Source organism: Myxine glutinosa, chromosome 5 (genome assembly GCF_964187855.1).
Source record: "Myxine glutinosa chromosome 5, kmMyxGlut1.1, whole genome shotgun sequence".
NCBI lineage: Eukaryota > Metazoa > Chordata > Myxini > Myxiniformes > Myxinidae > Myxine > Myxine glutinosa.
Genome location: NC_136265.1, coordinates 197,192,757 through 197,216,611, shown reverse-complemented (window position 1 = coordinate 197,216,611; position 23,855 = coordinate 197,192,757). Strand labels below are relative to the sequence as shown.

The following is a 23,855-nucleotide window of genomic DNA, read 5'->3' as shown; positions in this document are numbered from 1 at the left end:
CAAGATTAATTTAATGACGAGTTGCCGCTTCTTCATTTCACTTGTTGATTTACGAGGCTACCTTTAGTAACCCTCTAACTGCATGAGTTTGGCTGCATTGACTCCCAAGCTGCAATGCAATGAAAAGGCCATCATGTCACAAAGCAAGCTGGGAGTTCAGCTTCTTTCGGAGCAGCCTAATGTTCATATTATAATTATTATAATTATTATTATTATTATTATTATTATACTGGAGCAGCCAAGCAAGGCGTTTTATGAGCAATGGGTTGGCCAGTTGCTTTGTGCTGGTTTGGTAATAGCAGGGATTTGTACATAGTTGGGCATCTATAAAGTATCAGTGTCCTCAAATAAACGATCTAGCCTTTGAAAAAGATGGTGCTCATTTTTTCAGTATTCAAATTATGTGGAGGGGAGAAGGGATTCCCTCGAGGTGGGGCAACCAGCCTGGACTCGGGAAGGTTGAGCAGTAGAAGGTTTCTTTGAAGAGCTGCAACCTGTGATGGCTACTTGGGAGGAGAGGGCAGGAGGTGCAGATGTAAGCTTGTATATGGAATAGGGGGCCCACCAACCTACCACCTGTGCGAGAGTTGCAGTCCATGCGAGTCTGCCTCGTCTTGAGATTCCAATGGTGCGGAAGACCTTGTGTTTGACAGCCTTATAAGGAGCAAGGTTGGAAGCAGAAGCACCAGCCCACAATGAGAGCCATACTCCATGGAGCTCTGTATGAAAGACTTGTTCACCATGATGATCTGGATGCGACTTCAATCCAGCAAGCAGGTAAAAGCGCCACCTTTTGCTTAGCTGTTGAGAGTAGCCAAGTAGTTGATGTACTCCCCTCCTCTCCTGGCCCCCTGTGTGATTATTGACTGTTTTTCATGTTACACTAGATAATTCATAGAACACCTTACCTGAGGTGTCTTTAGTTATAAAATAAAAAAAATTAAATAAAAAAATCACTTGGGAAGGGCCTGCGAGTGGCAAAATTGATTGGTCGAGATTATGTAAAATGCGGTTATATTTTGTCGAAGTACTGCTAAACGGAAGGTTTTTAAAAGTGTCAAAAATGTGATTTGAGTTCTACAGGGTTCAAGTATATCATTTAATTGAAATAAAGTAAATATTTTGTAGGTTGTAGAAAAAAAATTCCGAAGTTTACCGTCATTGATGCAGCGTCTTTTACACTACCTTATTTATGAGATCCCCAAAAACAGGAAATTCCCTGTTTGGAATGATTTTCAATTTTGTTTGACTGCCAGACAGACTAAATAAATTACCTTACTCCTCTGTGTGCATGCACGATCGGGACAAGATTCCGTACAATTGGCCAAAATACTGCTCAACTGCAGGTTCGCGTTCTGAATCATATTCCGATTTGTGTTCTGCAGTATTCAAAATATAAAATTAAATTGAAAGTAAGTTATTCTTCGATCATAGACAGACAGACAGAGACAGACAAAGTGAACCAATTGCTTAACCTCACGACTCATTTCACGCACGCAGATGCGTCCCAATGACAGTTGTGAATGCAATAGTTATAACACATTCGATAAACTATCCTAAAAGCTTTTAAGCATGCTATCAGGAAGCAAACGCACCATAACTTTAGCAGGAAAAAGTTGCCATTGTTTTTCTTTTAATAGTATTAAGGCTAAACATTTGGTACATGTGCAGGAAGGCTTTTGGAAATTGATCAACTAACCTCAACCCCTTCCCGCTGCAGTGCCTTGATATGGATTGCTGCCAGTGTTGGTCGATTTTGGAAAGAAAGGAATGCAGTAGAAGTGTGCACCTCATTGGATGGGGGAGAGAAGTTGGAGGCAGGACAGCCTATCGGTATGCACACTAGCTTCTGACTGTCCAACCTGGGTTTGAATCTCGACTCGACTATGAATTGTGATTTCACAGTGTGGTGCTTCACACGCAGAAAAAGGCATCAATGTGTGTGCCGTCCCTCGGATTGATGTTAAACTGGGCGTCCCGTCTGCCAACATTAGTTGGTGGACGTCAAAGATCCCATGGTGTCCTTCGCAAAGAGTAGGTGAGCTATCGCCGGCATCCGAAACAAATTGCAAATTCCTGCTCTAACCTACAGAGCATTGCATCAGTGTTACAGCCACACCCTCAGCAAATGACGCTACCCGCAGCCACGTGCTGCATAAGAAAGAAGAAGAGGGAGTAGGAGGTGGAAATTGTAAACTTGCAAAGGAAGAATTTTACTGAGTCTTCTATAACAACGTTGATTTTGTTTTGTTGTTTTGTTGTAATGTCTCTTTTCGTACAAAATACAACATCAAGGTTCACCCTACTCTTTGCCCAGACGTGGAATTGATCACTTTGCCACATAGTGCTTGGAAGCTAGAGGCAAGCTTACGTGTCACAGTATACAATAGTTCATCAAGACTTCTGCATTGCTTGACTTTTATTTTTCCGAATATGATCCCTAAAACAAAATCAAACAAGAAAGAGCAATCAGAGATTGCAGACCTTCGCCAAGCCATGTTTTTAGTGTTTTTTAATGCTTTTGTGTTAAAACAAATATGGCGGCCGAACCACGTGACCGATGACGTCATCAATAAAACAAATTCTCCACCAATTTATCCCTCTGACGCTCAACAAATTTCGTCTTGATTGGATGAAGTTTTGTACTTGTCGAATTATGACGTCATAATGGAGGCACCTATGACATCATCATTAATATATGTTATTCTCCTTGAAGAGTTCTTTACAATGAGCCACTTCTCAATTTTTTAATGCAGCGTTTTCAGAGATATAGAGGTGCAAAGTTTTTCGGTTTTTCCAAGATGGTGCCCGTACCACGTCACCTATGACGTCATAATTCTCATTGAAAAATTATACAGGAGGAGGTTCGCCTATGGTGAAAATTTCTGTCAATCGGACAAACGGTTGCATAGAAAATCATATTTATTCTGTGCGGACAAACAAACAAACAAGAAATTGGTCGTGCATAGCACGATACTTGTGAAATCCCTAAAATATGTTGTTGGCCAATGATAATAAAAAAAAATTAGTGGTTGAATTCAGTGACTTGGTATGCAAGTCCTCTTAAAATTTCAGTCATATGAGAATTGAGGATTTTAGAAATTTGGCCGATGTTGACCTTATGGCCTATGTTGACCTCAAAAATAGTTGGTGGTTTCATTCAGTGACCAGATTTGCAAATCCTCTTGAAATTTCAAGTCAATTGGGTGAAAATTGAGGATTTTAGAAATTTGACAAAGTTGGTGACCTTTGGCCTATGTTGACCTATTGACCCCCAAAACAATAGGCTTCTTGCTTATGTCCAACTCTTCCATTTAGTGGAAGTTTCATGAAGATCGGTTGAAAATTGTGACCTGTAGGTGACTGACATACAGATGAAAAATCACTGATAGAGCGACACTTGGCAAAACAGAACAAAGTAGAATGGTACTCAGTAGAGCATACTTTTGACCTCAAAAAGAATTTGTGGTTGAATTCAGTGACCTGATATGCAAATCGTCTTCAAATGTTAAGTTAATCGGATGAAAATTGACAGTTTTAGAATTTTGGCCTATATTGACCTTTATTTTGGCCCATGTTGACTTTGTTTGGCCTATGTTGACCTCAAAAATAGTTGGTGGTTGAATTCAATTCGCCGATATGAAAATCCCATTCAAATTTCAAGTCAATCAGATGAAAATTGATGATTTTAGAAATTTGAAGAAAAGTGGTTTATCTTTGGCCTATGTTGACATTGTGACTGACCTATGTTGACCTCAAAAATTGTTGGTTGAATTCACTTAACTGATATGTTAATCCGATTCAAATTTCACGATAATCGGATGAAAATTGAGGATTTTGGAAATTTGAAAAATAGTGGTGAACCTTAGGCCTATGTTAACCTTTTGGCCTATGGTGATCCCCAAAATAATTGGTTGTTCAATTCAGTTCGCTGATATGAAAATCCTATTCAAGTTTTAAGTCAATCGGATGAAAATTGAGGATTGTAGGAATGTGAAAAAGGTGGTTGACCTATGTTGTGCCTCTGTTGACCTTTTGACCTCAAATATATAGGATTTTGTCAGACCATTAACTCTACCATTTGGTGAAGTTTTGTGAAGATCGGTTTAAAATTGTGACCTGCAGGCAAGTATAAGTGAGCGGACAGACAAATGAAAAATCACTCGTAGAGTGACACTTGGCAAAACATAACAAAGTAGCATGGCACTCAGTGGAGCATCCTTTTGACGTCTTAAATATTTGGTGGTTAAATTCAGTTAGCTGACATGAAAAACCAATTCAAATTTCAAGTCAATCGGATGAAAATTGAGGATTTTAGAAATTTGAAATGGTTGTTGACCTTTGGCCTATGTTGACCTTTTGGCCGATGCTGATCTCAAAAATAGTTGGTGGTTGAATTCAGTTTGCCGATATGTACATCCGATTCAAATTTCAAGTCAATCGGATGAAAATTGAGGATTTTAGAAATTTGAAAAAAGTGGTTGACCTTTGGCCTATGTTGACCTTTTGACCCCAAAAATATATAGGATTTTGTCGGACCACGAACTCTACCATTTGGTAAAGTTTCGTGAAGATCGGTTTAAAATTGTGACCTGTAGGCAAGTATAAGTGAGCGGACAGACGAACAAACACACACACACACACACAAACTGGAGTGAGCAACATACTTGTCAAAAAATAATTTTTTTGCCAAGTAACAAACAAACACACAAGACCAACCAATATACTTCAAAAATCTTCGATTTTCTCAAGTAACAAACAAATGGACTCAAATGCAATGCCCTCTCCTCTGCCTAAGATAATGTACACAGCTATTGCTTCACCTGTTAATTATTTTTTTCAAGCATTTCATGTTGAGATTCATGTTTCCTGGACCAAGCAAAGTTTGCCCCACCTTTCTCTCTTGAAACACCAACACCGGCACGGCATACCCTCAAGAATCACTGGCCTAAACAAAAGAAGTGCGCTGAGCGTTAACAACACCGCACAGCAATAGACACCAGAGCAGCAGGGCTTTGAAAAGATAAAAGACAGACCATTAGAGGTCAGTACTGAAATGGGGATGCACGATGTGAGTGCCTGGAGGAAAACCTGGAACCTCGTAGGTTTACACAGAAGGTTGTCCATGTCCAGGCAGGTGCCGCTGAAAACTCGAGGCATACGAGACGGGGAGCTTGACGATGATATCTTGAGAGCCGTGCGGTTATTGATGGGAATCTACGTGTTGGTAGCAAGACTAAGGAAGTGCTTGGGAAACTTGGGAGCCGAGTGCTGGGAGGGAAGAGGAATGCGCTTTAACGCCGTTAGCATGCGGCGCCTCGAGCGTGACATTTATGACTTTTCGAGCCTCTCCGGCTGCCATTTACCAATTCATTATGCCTTAGCCGGCCACACCGGCACACTGCCCGTAACACTTCTGATGAATGGGGTTTGTGAGGCAAGCGCCATTAACTCTCGCACACTAAACAACATAGGGGGCAGAGAGCAAAGGAAGTAAGAGTCTGACGGTGGCCAGGGCAGGCTGAATGAAGGTAATTGGTAATTTGTTATTATTTTTTTTATTTTTTACCACACTACTCAACCGCCTCCACTTTCGGATGTACCGTATGCATTAGTTTGGTATTGTCAATAATATCAACTGTTTATGGAAAGTTCTCCTTTTTTTGTTGTGCTGTAGCTTGTGCAGCACCCATTTATTACATGTGCAAAGGCGGTGAAATTTCTACCCCCTCCCCCTTCCCCCAGCATAATATACCAAATACGTTCCCCTTGCCAACCGCTTTCCCCCTCCTCTCTTCCTGCTCCCACTACTCTATCTCCCAAAATCCTCTTATTTGTCTTCCTATTTCCCCACACTTTCCTATCCTTTATCTCATAATACTCCTCATCCTCCTTCTCCCTCTCCTTTTCCTTTCCACCCCTTCCCCCACCCTCTATTTAATTTGTTAAATTCATCCACCCCATCATCTCTACGTAATAAACGTATTGCTCCTTGATCCATGATCTTGATAGAAATAATTATCCCATGGCGGCCTCTAAGTTCAATTTGACCTCATTCATTGGAGAGTTAAATCTGCTAAATCAGGTGAGTCTTTGTGGCCAAAACCAAGGTCGAGATCTCCCAAGATGCTAAGGGCATTCAAGTCGACTGGATGAGTAGGTTTTCATCCAGTTTTCAGCGACTTGGAGCCGATAATGTTCGTCTCAACCTGAGTTAATGCTGAAGATGAGCACTAATGGTCTAATTATGCTCGAGGAAAAATGCCAATGTGATTCCTCTTGGACCTTGAATTGGATAGGAAGAGATAGAGATAGATTCAGGTTCATATTTCCACAAGACTTCCTTTCGCATGAACCCTTAAAACATTATTTGGGTTTTTTTGTTTGTGTACTAAATCGAGGCTCATGTAAGAGCTAACACATATAACAATATAATAAAGGGAGTGGGACACTAGAGGGGGAGTGAGAGGGAAGCACAACAGGAGGGAACAAGGACAGCAGGAGATCTGTGAAAGTGAGAGCGCTGGGGTGGGGTACATGGGATAAACAAGAGGGACACCACAGGGACTTTCAGGAAATAAACCAGGGAATCTGAAGGAGGTGGGTTTGGGGTGGATTAATGGGGAGGGGCTTCAAAAAACAAATCTCCACCATTTTGTTAGCTCTGCATAGCTCCGAGGCCTCATTTGTTAGGCTTGCGCTTTCTGACTTTCTCATGGTTTTATCTAAACTCTAATTCGATATCTGATTTCATTTTCCACAGTCGTTAAGATGGTTTTAGACTCTGTGTTAGGGAAAAAAAACGGGAGGAAAATTGGAAGAAAGTTACCGTTTTTAGAACAAAATGCATTTTAAACTAGAATTGGGGATGGACAAAGGTTTTCTCTTTTTCATATAATTATTTTAAACACAATGACCAAAAAGGTCGAATGAATATGCTGAAATAGTTTGTTTATTTTCCTTTTGAAGTCATTGATGCTCATGGAAGAGCAGAACAATTAAGCAATTGATCAACAGACAAAATCGGGGTGAAGCAAAAACAGTGGGACAGCAACAACCTGATCCACCACAGCACAAGGAAAATACATTTCGGCGGAAGGATGTGAACAGGGTCTCATCGGGTGTAATAAAGCCCGACAATGGAAATGGGAGAGACCACGAGGTGGCGATAGGCATCAGACTTGAAATTGACTTGCGGGGGCGAGCTTGAGACAACAGACTCGGGAAGACTGTTCCACAGGTGAGAAAAGTGGGAATGGGGGTGTCCGTTGAGTTTATACTTTGAGAGCGGAACAAGGAAAGCGTTTCTGATCGAACATGTGATTTGAAGGAGCTGCGGCTGGGTAAGAGGGTAGCAAGAGCAAGACCAAAATGGAGACTTCACAACTCCGCAAGGCCACCAACCTATCTTTGTTGAGCAAGAAGCAGATTTTGAGGCTCTGCTTCCTGAAATTGGGGCCTTGTATTCCAAGGTCTCAAGATGGTGGGATCGCAGAGGTGAAAGATGGGAAGCAGCAACACTGTTTGAGTTCACAGTGGAGGCATATTCCATTATTTACCTGAAAGTGTACAGGTGGACAATTGATGCACGTAGAGGCAAAATTTGCTTGAATGCTGCAGTTGGGAAGTTGTTAGTCTCTGCTGGATATACCTGTGCCGCAATTTTCCACTGACTGCTATTTCACATCCCTTAGCCTTTTGAGGAATAGAATGTATGATGTGTGAAAGCTAAAGCTAGACCGAGTGCGGGAGGTTGAACACCGCACGGATTAAGTTAAGACGGGTAGCACAGCAGTCGTCTTCTCCTGCTAAGATATACCAAACATTAATTTGGATTTGGGGGTTCATGAAATGCCATGCTGAATGTCGCAGCAAATATGGAGATTTCTCACCGAACAAAATTCATTTGAAATTATAATGAATTTTCAAAGCAACGAGGCGCAAGGGGATAAATTTATTGCAAGGAGAGAAGAAAGCAAGTAATGATGCAATTATTTTACATTTAAGGGGATGCCACACAAAGGTGATCTCGGAATTGAAAGTCGACAGGTAGTGAATGCGGGTCATCGACATGTTATGCTCACCGGGAAGATCGGTGGTAAAGTGAGATGATTGGGAGGAGAAAGAGTGTAAGGTGCTTCAGAAAAAGGGTGAGTGGGTGTTTCAGACTATGAAATATGCATCATTCCGGTATTCCGATTATGGTCTGGTGGTTATAATTCCAAAACTTAACCAGACCTGGTTGCGTAAATGGTTTGAGTGTCCGCTCTGATTCTGGAAGGCCAGTGGTTCGAACCCCGGCCGAGTCATGCCAAAGACTTTGAAAATGGTTCATGCTGCTTCCTTGCTTGATCCTCAGAATTTAAAAAGGATATGGAGCACGGACAACCAAGCATAGGTTGACAATCATAGTGCAGGCCTCATGCATGAAAATTCCTTGTAGAGGAACTCGTATTATTATTCTTATGCACGTAATATGTAACCGGACATGCAAAGCCCCAAAATGAGGTGCTAGATAAAATAGCCAAGGCAGAAAAGGACAATGACATCACTGAACAATGTGTTATGTGCCTTAGGAGAAATGCTGTTAGCAGGCCTTCCGGTACCTTCTTTGCTCTGCAGCAGGAGTTCTCCAACCTGAAGCACAAGGTGGTAAAGTAAAGCTTTCACTATAATCTTATCTTTGAAATCAAATGCCTGTGTCTCATCACACACACACACACACACACACACACACACACACACACACACACACACACACACACACACACACCTGACAACGATATCCTATTATTTACTCTTTATTTTCTGTTTGCAGACATGGATGAAGTATGATTATCCAATGTGCATTGTGCACCCATCTTGTTCTTTTTTTTTTTTTTTCTTTTTTTCTTTTTTACCCGTTCATTTGCTATTACCTCTGTGTGCTGCAATTAACTCTTTAATGACTTGCTTCCCTCTGCAACGTTTCCGGAAATATCTAATGATTATGCCTCTATGCATTTATTCCAACACTGTTCCCCGAGTGCTTACGAAAAGAGTGGGCCCGCCGTGTGCTGACACCCTGGACAGTTTACAAATTTCTCCACTGACTGCCGCTGGGAAGGTAATGGCAACCCCTCAAGTGTATTCCCTGCCGTTTGATTGATTCTGCAACACCTGTGACTGCAGTTGTGAAACAGTTTGTGCGAGATGTAGAGCTGTGAAGCATCATGACAGCAACGCTGTCAAGTCTGTAGAGGAAGAGTAAGAAGAGCTAAATTCAGCTTGGGAAATGCGTTTACATCCCTCACATATCAAATGCCGGAGTGTCGGCTGTTGTGATGGTGTTGATGCCATCCTCCCTTGGGCAGGCTTCTGGCATGGGGTAAATGTGCATGAAAAGCGGAGAATACAAGATTATGTTTTACTCTTAAACTCTTCCCAATAAATCACTTTTTTGCTTTCTCTCTTACTAAATCGTTGTGATGGGTCTCGGAGGGAGATTCTTTTTCTGGAGTCAAGAACCAGAATTGTTCTATTTCAATGATGCCTAAAATGTGGTCTTCTGCTTGCCCATGTTGTGGGCTAACAGGCATATTCATCCTTGTCTTCAATACAGCCCTCCCCTCAACATCACGACTGCCTCCACGATGAGATCCAATATCTAGTCCACACAGCCTCGGCCCACCGAGACTGAATATTCTCTCATACAGGATTGAGCTGTGATTCTTTTAATTCCTTAGGGGAGTGGAAATGTGTTTTTTGATTTACTGTAGAACAGCGTAGGAGTCTGCAGCTGCAGCCACATAAAAAGGTCTTCCATTCAGTTCCCCATAAAAAGGTCTCCCATTCAGTTCCACATAAAAGGTCTTCCATTCAGTTCCCCATAAAAAGGTCTCCCATTCAGTTCCCCAGAAAAAGGTCTCTCATTCAGTTCCCCATAAAAAGGTCTCCCATTCAGCTCTCCATAAAAAGGTCTCCCATTCAGTTCCCCATAAAAAGGTCTCCCATTCAGTTCCCCATAAAAAGGTCTCCCATTCAGTTGCCCATAAAAAGGTCTCCCATTCAGTTCCCCATTAAAAGGTCTCCCATTTAGTTCCCCATAAAAAGGTCTCCCATTCAGTTCCCCATAAAAAGGTCTCCCATTCAGTTGCCCATAAAAATGTCTCCCATTCAGTTGCCCATAAAAATGTCTCCCATTCAGTTCCCCATAAAAATGTCTCCCATTCAGTTCCCCATAAAAAGGTCTCCCCTTCAGTTCCCCATAAAAAGGTCTCCCATTCAGTTCCCCATAAAAAGGTCTCCCATTCAGTTCCCCATAAAAAGGTCTCCCATTCAGTTCCCCATAAAAAGGTCTCCCATTCAGTTCCCCATAAAAAGGTCTCCCCTTCAGTTCCCCATAAAAAGGTCTCCCCTTCAGTTCCCCATAAAAAGGTCTCCCATTCAGTTCCCCATAAAAAGGTCTCCCCTTCAGTTCCCCATGAAAAGGTCTCCCATTCAGTTCCCCATAAAAAGGTCTCCCATTCAGTTCCCCATAAAAAGGTCTCCCATTCAGTTCCCCCATAAAAAGGTCTCCCATTCAGTTCCCCCATAAAAAGGTCTCCCATTCAGTTCCCCATAAAAAGGTCTCCCATTCAGTTCCCCATAAAAAGGTCTCCCATTCAGTTCCCCATAAAAAGGTCTCCCATTCAGTTCCCCATAAAAAGGTCTCCCATTCAGTTCCCCATAAAAAGGTCTCCCATTCAGTTCCCCATAAAAAGGTCTCCCATTCAGTTCCCCATAAAAAGGTCTCCCATTCAGTTCCCCATAAAAAGGTCTCCCATTCAGTTCCCCATAAAAAGGTCTCCCATTCAGTTCCCCATAAAAAGGTCTCCCATTCAGTTCCCCATAAAAAGGTCTCCCATTTAAAAAAAAAAATCTCCTATTTAAGTCCCCATAAAGGGTCTCCCATTTAGGTTCCTATCTGAAGGTCTCCCATTTAATTCCTTATTTTAACAAAAAAAAACATCCCATTTAGGTCCCTATCAAAATATCTCCCATTTAAATCATCATTTTAATTATTAAAAAAATGTTCCATTTATGTCCCTATCAAAAGATCTCCCATTTAAATCCTTATTTTAACAAAAAAAAAATCTCCCATTTAGGTCCCTATCAAAATATCTCCCATTTAGGCCCCTATCAAAAGATCTCCCATTTAAATCCTCATTTTAATTATAAAAAATCTCCCATGTATGTCCCTATCAAAAGATCTCCCATTTAAATCCTTATTTTAACAAAAAAAAATCTCCCATTTAGGTCCCTATCAAAAGATCTTCCATTTAAATCCTTATTTTAACAAAAAAATCTCCCATTTATGTCCCTATCAAACGATCTCCCATTTAAATCCTTATTTTAACAAAAAAAATCTCCCATTTAGGTCCCTATCAAAAGATCTCCCATTTAGGTCCATATCAAAAGATCTCTAATTTAAAGCCTCATTTTAATTGTAAAAAAATCTCCCATTTATGTCCCTATCAAACGATCTCCCATTTAAATCCTTATTTTAACAAAAAAAATCTCCCATTTAGGTCCTGATCAAAAGATCTCCCATTTAAATCCTCATTTTAATTATAAAAAATCTCCCATTTAAATCCTTATTTTAATTATAAAAAATCTCCCATTTAGGTCCCTATCAAAAGATCTCCCATTTAAATCCTCATTTTAATTATAAAAAATCTCCCATTTAAATCCTTATTTTAATTATAAAAAATCTCCCATTTAGGTCCCTATTAAAAGATCTCCCATTTAAATCCTTATTTTAACAAAAAAAAATCTCCCATTTAGGTCCCTATCAAAAGATCTTCCATTTAAATCCTTATTTTAACAAAAAAATCTCCCATTTAGGTCCCTATCAAAAAATCTCCCATTTAAATCCTTATTTTAATTATAAAAAAATCTCCCATTTAGGTCTCTATCAAAAGATCTCCCATTTAAATCCTCATTTTAATTATAAAAAATCTCCCATTTAAATCCTTATTTTAATTATAAAAAATCTCCCATTTAGGTCCCTATTAAAAGATCTCCCATTTAAATCCTTATTTTAACAAAAAAAAATCTCCCATTTAGGTCCCTATCAAAAGATCTTCCATTTAAATCCTTATTTTAACAAAAAAATCTCCCATTTAGGTCCCTATCAAAAGATCTCCCATTTAAATCCTTATTTTAATTATAAAAAATCTCCCATTTTGGTCCCTATCAAAAGATCTCCCATTTAAATCCTCATTTTAATTATAAAAAATCTCCCATGTATGTCCCTATCAAAAGATCTCCCATTTAAATCCTTATTTTAACAAAAAAAAATCTCCCATTTAGGTTCCTATCAAAAGATCTTCCATTTAAATCCTTATTTTAACAAAAAAATCTCCCATTTATGTCCCTATCAAACGATCTCCCATTTAAATCCTTATTTTAACAAAAAAAATCTCCCATTTAGGTCCATATCAAAAGATCTCTAATTTAAAGCCTCATTTTAATTATAAAAAAAATCTCCCATTTAGGTCCTGATCAAAAGATCTCCCATTTAAATCCTCATTTTAATTATAAAAAATCTCGCATTTAAATCCTTATTTTAATTATAAAAAATCTCCCATTTATGTCCCTATCAAAAGATCTCCCATTTAAATCCTTATTTTAATTTTAAAAAATCTCCCATTTAGGTCCCTATCAAAAGATCTCCCATTTAAATCCTTATTTTAATTATAAAAAATCTCCCATTTAAATCCTAATTATAAAAAGTCTCCCATTTAGGTCCCTATCAAAAGATCTCCCATTTAAATCCTTATTTTAATTATAAAAAATCTCCCATTTAGGTCCATCTCAAAAGATCTCCCATTTAAATCCTCATTTTAATTATAAAAAATCTCCCATTTATGTCCCTATCAAAAGATCTCCCATTTAAATCCTTATTTTAATTTTAAAAAATCTCCCATTGAGGTCCCTATCAAAAGATCTCTCATTTAAATCCTTATTTTAATTATAAAAAATCTCCCATTTAAATCCTCATTTTAATTATAAAAATCTCCCATTTAGGTCCCTATGAAAAGATCTCCCATTTAAATCCTCATTTTAATTATAAAAAATCTCCCATGTATGTCCCTATCAAAAGATCTCCCATTTAAATCCTTATTTTAACAAAAAAAAATCTCACATTTAGGTCCCAATCAAATGATCTCCCATTTAAATCCTTATTTTAACAAAAAAATCTCCCATTTAGGTCCCTATCAAAAAAGCTCCCATTTAAATCCTTATTTTAACAAAAAAAATCTCCCATTTAGGTCCCTAACAAACGATCTCCCATTTAAATCCTATTTTAACAAAAAAATCTCCCATTTCGGTCCCTATCAAAAAGCTCCCATTTAAATCCTTATTTTAACAAAAAAAATCTCCCATTTAGGTCCATATCAAAAGATCTCCCATTTAAATCCTTATTTTAACAAAAAAAATCTCCCATTTATGTCCCTATCAAAAGATCTCCCATTTAAATCCTTATTTTAACAAAAAAAATCTCCCATTTAGGTCCCTATCAAAAAAGCTCCCATTTAAATCCTTATTTTAACAAAAAAAATCTCCCATTTAGGTCCATATCAAAAGATCTCCCATTTAAATGCTTATTTTAACAAAAAAAAATCTCCCATTTAGGTCCCTATCAAACGATCTCCCATTTAAATCCTTATTTTAACAAAAAACATCTCCCAGTTGGGTCCCGATCAAAAGATCTCCCATTTAAATCCTCATTTTAATTATTTAAAAAATCTCCCATTTAGGTCCCTATCAAAAGATCTCCCATTTAAATCCTCATTTTAATTATAAAAAATCTCCCATTTCGGTCCCTATCAAAAGATCTCCCATTTAAATCCTCATTTTAATTTTAAAAAATCTCCCATTTAGGTCCCTATCAAAAGATCTCCCATTTAAATCCTCATTTTAATTATAAAAAATCTCCCATTTCGGTGCCTATCAAAAGATCTCCCATTTAAGTCATCATTTTAATTATAAAATATCTCCCATTTCGGTCCATCTCAAAAGATCTCCCATTTAAATCCTCATTTTTATTATTTAAAAAATCTCCCATTTAAATCCTCATTTTAATTATAAAAAATCTCCCATTTCGGTCCCTATCAAAAGATCTCCCATTTAAATCCTCATTTTTATTATTAAAAAAATCTCCCATTTAGGTCCCTATCAAAAGATCTCCCATTTAAATCATCATTTTAATTATTTAAAAAATCTCCCATTTAGGTCCCTATCAAAAGATCTCCCATTTAAATCATCATTTTAATTATAAAAAATCTCCCATTTCGGTCCATCTCAAAAGATCTCCCATTTAAATCCTCATTTTTATTATTAAAAAAATCTCCCATTTAGGTCCCTATCAAAAGATCTCCCATTTAAATCATCATTTTAATTATAAAAAATTTCCCATTTCGGTCCATCTCAAAAGATCTCCCATTTAAATCCTCATTTTTATTTTAAAAAAATCTCCCATTTAGGGTCCCGATCAAAAAATCTCCCATTTAGGTCCCTATCAAAAAATCTCCCATTTAGGTCCCTATCAAAAGATCTCCCATTTAAATCATCATTTTAATTATAAAAAATCTCCCATTTCGGTCCATCTCAAAAGATCTCCCATTTAAATCCTCATTTTTATTTTAAAAAAATCTCCCATTTAGGGCCCGATCAAAAAATCTCCCATTTAGGTCCCTATCAAAAGATCTCCCATTTAAATCATCATTTTAATTATGAAAAAATCTCCCATTTCGGTCCATCTCAAAAGATCTCCCATTTAAATCCTCATTTTTATTTTTTAAAAATCTCACATTTAGGTCCCGATCAAAAGATCTCCCATTTAAATCCTCACTTTTATTACAAAAAAATCTCCCATTTAGGTCCCGATCAAAAGATCTCCCATTTAAATCATCATTTTAATTATAAAAAAACGTCCCATTTAGGTCACGATCAAAAGATCTCCCATTTAAATCCTTATTTTAATTATAAAAAATCTCCCATTTATGTCCCTATCAAAAGATCTCCCATTTAAATCCTTATTTTAATTTTAAAAAATCTCCCATTTAGGTCCCTATCAAAAGATCTCCCATTTAAATCCTTATTTTAATTATAAAAAATCTCCCATTTATGTCCCTATCAAAAGATCTCCCATTTAAATCCTCATTTTAATTATAAAAAATCTCCCATTTCGGTCCATCTCAAAAGATCTCCCATTTAAATCCTTATTTTAATTTTTAAAAATCTCCCATTTAGGTCCCTATCAAAAGATCTCCCATTTAAATCCTTATTTTAATTATAAAAAATCTCCCATTATGTCCCTATCAAAAGATCTCCCATTTAAATCATCATTTTAATTATAAAAAATCTCCCATTTCGGTCCATCTCAAAAGATCTCCCATTTAAATCCTCATTTTTATTTTTAAAAAATCTCCCATTTAGGTCCCGATCAAAAAATCTCCCATTTAGGTCCCTATCAAAAGATCTCCCATTTAAATCATCATTTTAATTATGAAAAAATCTCCCATTTCGGTCCATCTCAAAAGATCTTCCATTTAAATCCTCATTTTTATTTTTAAAAAATCTCCCATTTAGGTCCCTATCAAAAGATCTCCCATTTAAATCATCATTTTAATTATTTTTAAAATCTCCCATTTACGTCCCTATCAAAAGATCTCCCATTTAAATCATCATTTTAATTATAAAAAATCTCCCATTTCGGTCCATCTCAAAAGATCTCCCATTTAAATCCTCATTTTTATTTTTAAAAAATCTCCCATTTAGGGTCCCGATCAAAAAAATCTCCCATTTAGGTCCCTATCAAAAAATCTCCCATTTAGGTCCCTATCAAAAGATCTCCCATTTAAATCATCATTTTAATTATGAAAAAATCTCCCATTTCGGTCCATCTCAAAAGATCTCCCATTTAAATCCTCATTTTTATTTTTAAAAAATCTCCCATTTCGGTCCCGATCAAAAAATCTCCCATTTAGGTCCCTATCAAAAGATCTCCCATTTAAATCATCATTTTAATTATGAAAAAATCTCCCATTTCGGTCCATCTCAAAAGATCTCCCATTTAAATCCTCATTTTTATTTTTAAAAAATCTCCCATTTAGGTCCCGATCAAAATAGTGTAGCAGCATAGCAAACCTGTTGTGCATTTTGTGATACAAGCACCAAATTTGGCACAAATGTACATTAATATGTTGCGAACATTTTCAGATATTGGGCCACTTGAAATTCCGTAATTTTTTTTTCAAATTTTTTCAAATTTCGTAATTTCAAATTTTTCGGGTGACACCGTCACAATTTCGGTCTTCGAGGCCGGCCGATATAGTGGGGCGGCTTAGCCCAAATATTCAAAAGAATTGTGCATTTTGTGATACAAGCACCAAATTTGGCACAAATGTACATTAATATGTTGCGAACATTGTGTGGTCAGCAATGAAGATGAGAGTCTGAATTACATGTATGCAAAAGACCTTGTGAACCAGTGAAGCAAATACACGGGTAAGCATGAATTAAATCTAGGGCATGATATAATTTCCATGATGTTTACCTCCACACTCAATGGTGGAAGGAGGTAATGTTTTGATCCCAGCTTGTCTGTATGTCTGTTTGTCTGTTAGTCCACAAAATTCCAGACAAAGCTTGTAGTAGTGGTAGTTGTAGTGGTAGTGGTGATAACAGAAATTGTTATATAGAACTGAACTTATATTATTATTATATGCAGAAAATAACTTCATTTCTATATGCCCTGCAGTGGACAGGTTAATTGGTTTATGCACTGAAGGGGTCACCCTGGTGTGCACTGCTGTGTTCTGCCTCACTGAGTTGTTCAGGTATGATGTACTCAGCACAAGCTTCCGGTCGGCCCGGAGGTGGGGGTGCGGGGCCTGTCACGGAATGTCAAAACAAACGGCCTGCCGGGGCCGCCCAAAAGTCGGGCGTGAGGGGCACGTCCACTAATGGAACGCCTCTCGCTTCCCAGATCGAGGGCCACGTGGTCAGGAGAACCTCGTCCCTTCCGGTCACACTTTGCCTATCGGCCGGCCTCGAAGACCGAAATTGTGACGGTGTCACCCAAAAAATGTGAAATTACGAAATTTGAAAAAAATTTGAAAAAAAAAATTACGGAATTTCAAGTGGCCCAATATCTGAAAATGTTCGCAACATATTAATGTACATTTGTGCCAAATTTGGTGCTTGTATCACAAAATGCACAATTCTTTTGAATATTTGGGCTAAGCCACCCCACTATTAGGTCCCTATCAAAAGATCTCCCATTTAAATCATCATTTTAATAATAAAAAATCTCCCATTTCGGTCCATCTCAAAAGATCTCCCATTTAAATCCTCATTTTTATTTAAAAAAAATCTCCCATTTAGGTCCCGATCAAAAAATCTCCCATTTAGGTCCCTATCAAAAGATCTCCCATTTAAATCATCATTTTAATTATGAAAAAATCTCCCATTTCGGTCCATCTCAAAAGATCTCCCATTTAAATCCTCATTTTTATTTTTAAAAAATCTCCCATTTAGGCCCCGATCAAAAGATCTCCCATTTAAATCCTCACTTTTATTATAAAAAAATCTCCCATTTAGGTCCCGATCAAAAGATCTCCCATTTAAATCATCATTTTAATTATTTAAAAAACGTCCCATTTAGGTCACGATCAAAAGATCTCCCATTTAAATCCTTATTTTAATTATAAAAAAATCTCCCATTTATGTCCCTATCAAAAGATCTCCCATTTAAATCCTTATTTTAATTTTAAAAAATCTCCCATTTAGGTCCCTATCAAAAGATCTCCCATTTAAATCCTTATTTTAATTATAAAAAATCTCCCATTTAGGTCCCTATCAAAAGATCTCCCATTTAAATCATCATTTTAATTATAAAAAATCTCCCATTTCGGTCCATCTCAAAAGATCTCCCATTTAAATCCTCATTTTTATTTTTAAAAAATCTCCCATTTAAGGTCCCGATCAAAAAATCCCCCATTTAGGTCCCTATCAAAAGATCTCCCATTTAAATCATCATTTTAATTATGAAAAAATCTCCCATTTCGGTCCATCTCAAAAGATCTTCCATTTAAATCCTCATTTTTATTTTTAAAAAATCTCCCATTTAGGTCCCGATCAAAAGATCTCCCATTTAAATCCTCACTTTTATTATAAAAAAAATCTCCCATTTAGGTCCCGATCAAAAGATCTCCCATTTAAATCATCATTTTAATTATTAAAAAAACGTCCCATTTAGGTCACGATCAAAAGATCTCCCATTTAAATCCTTATTTTAATTAGAAAAAATCTCCCATTTATGTCCCTATCAAAAGATCTCCCATTTAAATCCTTATTTTAATTTTAAAAAATCTCCCATTTAGGTCCCTATCAAAAGATCTCCCATTTAAATCCTTATTTTAATTATAAAAAATCTCCCATTTATGTCCCTATCAAAAGATCTCCCATTTAAATCCTCATTTTAATTATAAAAAAGCTCCCATTTAAATCCTTATTTTAATTATAAAAAGTCTCCCATTTAGGTCCCTATCAAAAGATCTCCCATTTAAATCCTTATTTTAATTATAAAAAATCTCCCATTTAGGTCCATCTCAAAAGATCTCCCATTTAAATCCTCATTTTAATTATAAAAAATCTCCCATTTATGTCCCTATCAAAAGATCTCCCATTTAAATCCTTATTTTAATTTTAAAAAATCTCCCATTTAGGTCCCTATCAAAAGATCTTCCATTTAAATCCTTATTTTAACAAAAAAATCTCCCATTTAGGTCCCTATCAAAAGATCTCCCATTTAAATCCTTATTTTAATTATAAAAAATCTCCCATTTATGTCCCTATCAAAAGATCTCCCATTTAAATCCTCATTTTAATTATAAAAAAGCTCCCATTTAAATCCTTATTTTAATTATAAAAAGTCTCCCATTTAGGTCCCTATCAAAAGATCTCCCATTTAAATCCTTATTTTAATTATAAAAAATCTCCCATTTAGGTCCATCTCAAAAGATCTCCCATTTAAATCCTCATTTTAATTATAAAAAATCTCCCATTTAGGTCCCTATTAAAAGATCTCCCATTTAAATCCTTATTTTAACAAAAAAAAATCTCCCATTTAGGTCCCTATCAAAAGATCTTCCATTTAAATCCTTATTTTAACAAAAAAATCTCCCATTTAGGTCCCTATCAAAAGATCTCCCATTTAAATCCTTATTTTAATTATAAAAAATCTCCCATTTTGGTCCCTATCAAAAGATCTCCCATTTAAATCCTCATTTTAATTATAAAAAATCTCCCATGTATGTCCCTATCAAAAGATCTCCCATTTAAATCCTTATTTTAACAAAAAAAAATCTCCCATTTAGGTTCCTATCAAAAGATCTTCCATTTAAATCCTTATTTTAACAAAAAAATCTCCCATTTATGTCCCTATCAAACGATCTCCCATTTAAATCCTTATTTTAACAAAAAAAATCTCCCATTTAGGTCCATATCAAAAGATCTCTAATTTAAAGCCTCATTTTAATTATAAAAAAAATCTCCCATTTAGGTCCTGATCAAAAGATCTCCCATTTAAATCCTCATTTTAATTATAAAAAATCTCGCATTTAAATCCTTATTTTAATTATAAAAAATCTCCCATTTATGTCCCTATCAAAAGATCTCCCATTTAAATCCTTATTTTAATTTTAAAAAATCTCCCATTTAGGTCCCTATCAAAAGATCTCCCATTTAAATCCTTATTTTAATTATAAAAAATCTCCCATTTAAATCCTAATTATAAAAAGTCTCCCATTTAGGTCCCTATCAAAAGATCTCCCATTTAAATCCTTATTTTAATTATAAAAAATCTCCCATTTAGGTCCATCTCAAAAGATCTCCCATTTAAATCCTCATTTTTTAAAATCCTAATTATAAAAAGTCTCCCATTTAGGTCCCTATCAAAAGATCTCCCATTTAAATCCTTATTTTAATTATAAAAAATCTCCCATTTAGGTCCATCTCAAAAGATCTCCCATTTAAATCCTCATTTTAATTATAAAAAATCTCCCATTTATGTCCCTATCAAAAGATCTCCCATTTAAATCCTTATTTTAATTTTAAAAAATCTCCCATTGAGGACCCTATCAAAAGATCTCTCATTTAAATCCTTATTTTAATTATAAAAAATCTCCCATTTAAATCCTCATTTTAATTATAAAAATCTCCCATTTAGGTCCCTATGAAAAGATCTCCCATTTAAATCCTCATTTTAATTATAAAAAATCTCCCATGTATGTCCCTATCAAAAGATCTCCCATTTAAATCCTTATTTTAACAAAAAAAAATCTCACATTTAGGTCCCAATCAAATGATCTCCCATTTAAATCCTTATTTTAACAAAAAAATCTCCCATTTAGGTCCCTATCAAAAAAGCTCCCATTTAAATCCTTATTTTAACAAAAAAAATCTCCCATTTAGGTCCCTAACAAACGATCTCCCATTTAAATCCTATTTTAACAAAAAAATCTCCCATTTCGGTCCCTATCAAAAAGCTCCCATTTAAATCCTTATTTTAACAAAAAAAATCTCCCATTTAGGTCCATATCAAAAGATCTCCCATTTAAATCCTTATTTTAACAAAAAAAATCTCCCATTTATGTCCCTATCAAAAGATCTCCCATTTAAATCCTTATTTTAACAAAAAAAATCTCCCATTTAGGTCCCTATCAAAAAAGCTCCCATTTAAATCCTTATTTTAACAAAAAAAATCTCCCATTTAGGTCCATATCAAAAGATCTCCCATTTAAATGCTTATTTTAACAAAAAAAAATCTCCCATTTAGGTCCCTATCAAACGATCTCCCATTTAAATCCTTATTTTAACAAAAAACATCTCCCAGTTGGGTCCCGATCAAAAGATCTCCCATTTAAATCCTCATTTTAATTATTTAAAAAATCTCCCATTTAGGTCCCTATCAAAAGATCTCCCATTTAAATCATCATTTTAATTATAAAAAATCTCCCATTTCGGTCCCTATCAAAATATCTCCCATTTAAATCATCATTTTAATTATAAAAAATCTCCCATTTAGGTCCCTATCAAAAGATCTCCCATTTAAATCCTCATTTTAATTATAAAAAATCTCCCATTTAGGTCCCTATCAAAAGATCTCCCATTTAAATCCTCATTTTAATTATAAAAAATCTCCCATTTCGGTCCCTATCAAAAGATCTCCCATTTAAATCCTCATTTTAATTTTAAAAAATCTCCCATTTAGGTCCCTATCAAAAGATCTCCCATTTAAATCCTCATTTTAATTATAAAAAATCTCCCATTTCGGTGCCTATCAAAAGATCTCCCATTTAAGTCATCATTTTAATTATAAAATATCTCCCATTTCGGTCCATCTCAAAAGATCTCCCATTTAAATCCTCAGTTTTTATTATTTAAAAAATCTCCCATTTAAATCCTCATTTTAATTATAAAAAATCTCCCATTTCGGTCCCTATCAAAAGATCTCCCATTTAAATCCTCATTTTTATTATTAAAAAAATCTCCCATTTAGGTCCCTATCAAAAGATCTCCCATTTAAATCATCATTTTAATTATTTAAAAAATCTCCCATTTAGGTCCCTATCAAAAGATCTCCCATTTAAATCATCATTTTAATTATAAAAAATCTCCCATTTCGGTCCATCTCAAAAGATCTCCCATTTAAATCCTCATTTTTATTATTAAAAAAATCTCCCATTTAGGTCCCTATCAAAAGATCTCCCATTTAAATCATCATTTTAATTATAAAAAATTTCCCATTTCGGTCCATCTCAAAAGATCTCCCATTTAAATCCTCATTTTTATTTTAAAAAAATCTCCCATTTAGGGTCCCGATCAAAAAATCTCCCATTTAGGTCCCTATCAAAAAATCTCCCATTTAGGTCCCTATCAAAAGATCTCCCATTTAAATCATCATTTTAATTATAAAAAATCTCCCATTTCGGTCCATCTCAAAAGATCTCCCATTTAAATCCTCATTTTTATTTTAAAAAAATCTCCCATTTAGGGCCCGATCAAAAAATCTCCCATTTAGGTCCCTATCAAAAGATCTCCCATTTAAATCATCATTTTAATAATGAAAAAATCTCCCATTTCGGTCCATCTCAAAAGATCTCCCATTTAAATCCTCATTTTTATTTTTTAAAAATCTCACATTTAGGTCCCGATCAAAAGATCTCCCATTTAAATCCTCACTTTTATTACAAAAAAATCTCCCATTTAGGTCCCGATCAAAAGATCTCCCATTTAAATCATCATTTTAATTATAAAAAAAACGTCCCATTTAGGTCACGATCAAAAGATCTCCCATTTAAATCCTTATTTTAATTATAAAAAATCTCCCATTTATGTCCCTATCAAAAGATCTCCCATTTAAATCCTTATTTTAATTTTAAAAAATCTCCCATTTAGGTCCCTATCAAAAGATCTCCCATTTAAATCCTTATTTTAATTATAAAAAATCTCCCATTTATGTCCCTATCAAAAGATCTCCCATTTAAATCCTCATTTTAATTATAAAAAATCTCCCATTTCGGTCCATCTCAAAAGATCTCCCATTTAAATCCTTATTTTAATTTTTAAAAATCTCCCATTTAGGTCCCTATCAAAAGATCTCCCATTTAAATCCTTATTTTAATTATAAAAAATCTCCCATTATGTCCCTATCAAAAGATCTCCCATTTAAATCATCATTTTAATTATAAAAAATCTCCCATTTCGGTCCATCTCAAAAGATCTCCCATTTAAATCCTCATTTTTATTTTTAAAAAATCTCCCATTTAGGTCCCGATCAAAAAATCTCCCATTTAGGTCCCTATCAAAAGATCTCCCATTTAAATCATCATTTTAATTATGAAAAAATCTCCCATTTCGGTCCATCTCAAAAGATCTTCCATTTAAATCCTCATTTTTATTTTTAAAAAATCTCCCATTTAGGTCCCTATCAAAAGATCTCCCATTTAAATCATCATTTTAATTATTTTTAAAATCTCCCATTTACGTCCCTATCAAAAGATCTCCCATTTAAATCATCATTTTAATTATAAAAAATCTCCCATTTCGGTCCATCTCAAAAGATCTCCCATTTAAATCCTCATTTTTATTTTTTAAAAATCTCCCATTTAGGGTCCCGATCAAAAAAATCTCCCATTTAGGTCCCTATCAAAAAATCTCCCATTTAGGTCCCTATCAAAAGATCTCCCATTTAAATCATCATTTTAATTATGAAAAAATCTCCCATTTCGGTCCATCTCAAAAGATCTCCCATTTAAATCCTCATTTTTATTTTTAAAAAATCTCCCATTTAGGTCCCGATCAAAAAATCTCCCATTTAGGTCCCTATCAAAAGATCTCCCATTTAAATCATCATTTTAATTATGAAAAAATCTCCCATTTCGGTCCATCTCAAAAGATCTCCCATTTAAATCCTCATTTTTATTTTTAAAAAATCTCCCATTTAGGTCCCGATCAAAATAGTGTAGCAGCATAGCAAACCTGTTGTGCATTTTGTGATACAAGCACCAAATTTGGCACAAATGTACATTAATATGTTGCGAACATTTTCAGATATTGGGCCACTTGAAATTCCGTAATTTTTTTTTCAAATTTTTTCAAATTTCGTAATTTCAAATTTTTCGGGTGACACCGTCACAATTTCGGTCTTCGAGGCCGGCCGATATAGTGGGGCGGCTTAGCCCAAATATTCAAAAGAATTGTGCATTTTGTGATACAAGCACCAAATTTGGCACAAATGTACATTAATATGTTGCGAACAT

The 23,855-nt window shown here is 35.5% G+C and overlaps 1 protein-coding gene across 2 annotated transcripts in view; it reads left to right on the top strand.

Moving 5' to 3' along the window:
• Positions 1–78: 78 nt before the first annotated feature.
• The window catches only part of LOC137426543 (uncharacterized), an 82,682-nt gene continuing 58,905 nt past the window's right edge, over positions 79–23,855 (top strand). For both annotated transcript variants that reach the window (XM_078779329.1, XM_078779330.1), the window contains exons 1-4: positions 79–777; positions 1,721–1,833; positions 8,577–8,649; positions 8,819–9,106. In XM_078779329.1, coding sequence (XP_078635455.1) covers positions 712–777; positions 1,721–1,833; positions 8,577–8,649; positions 8,819–9,106 — 540 coding nt within the window. In that variant the 5' untranslated portion in view covers positions 79–711. The remainder of the gene's footprint in view (positions 778–1,720; positions 1,834–8,576; positions 8,650–8,818; positions 9,107–23,855) is intronic.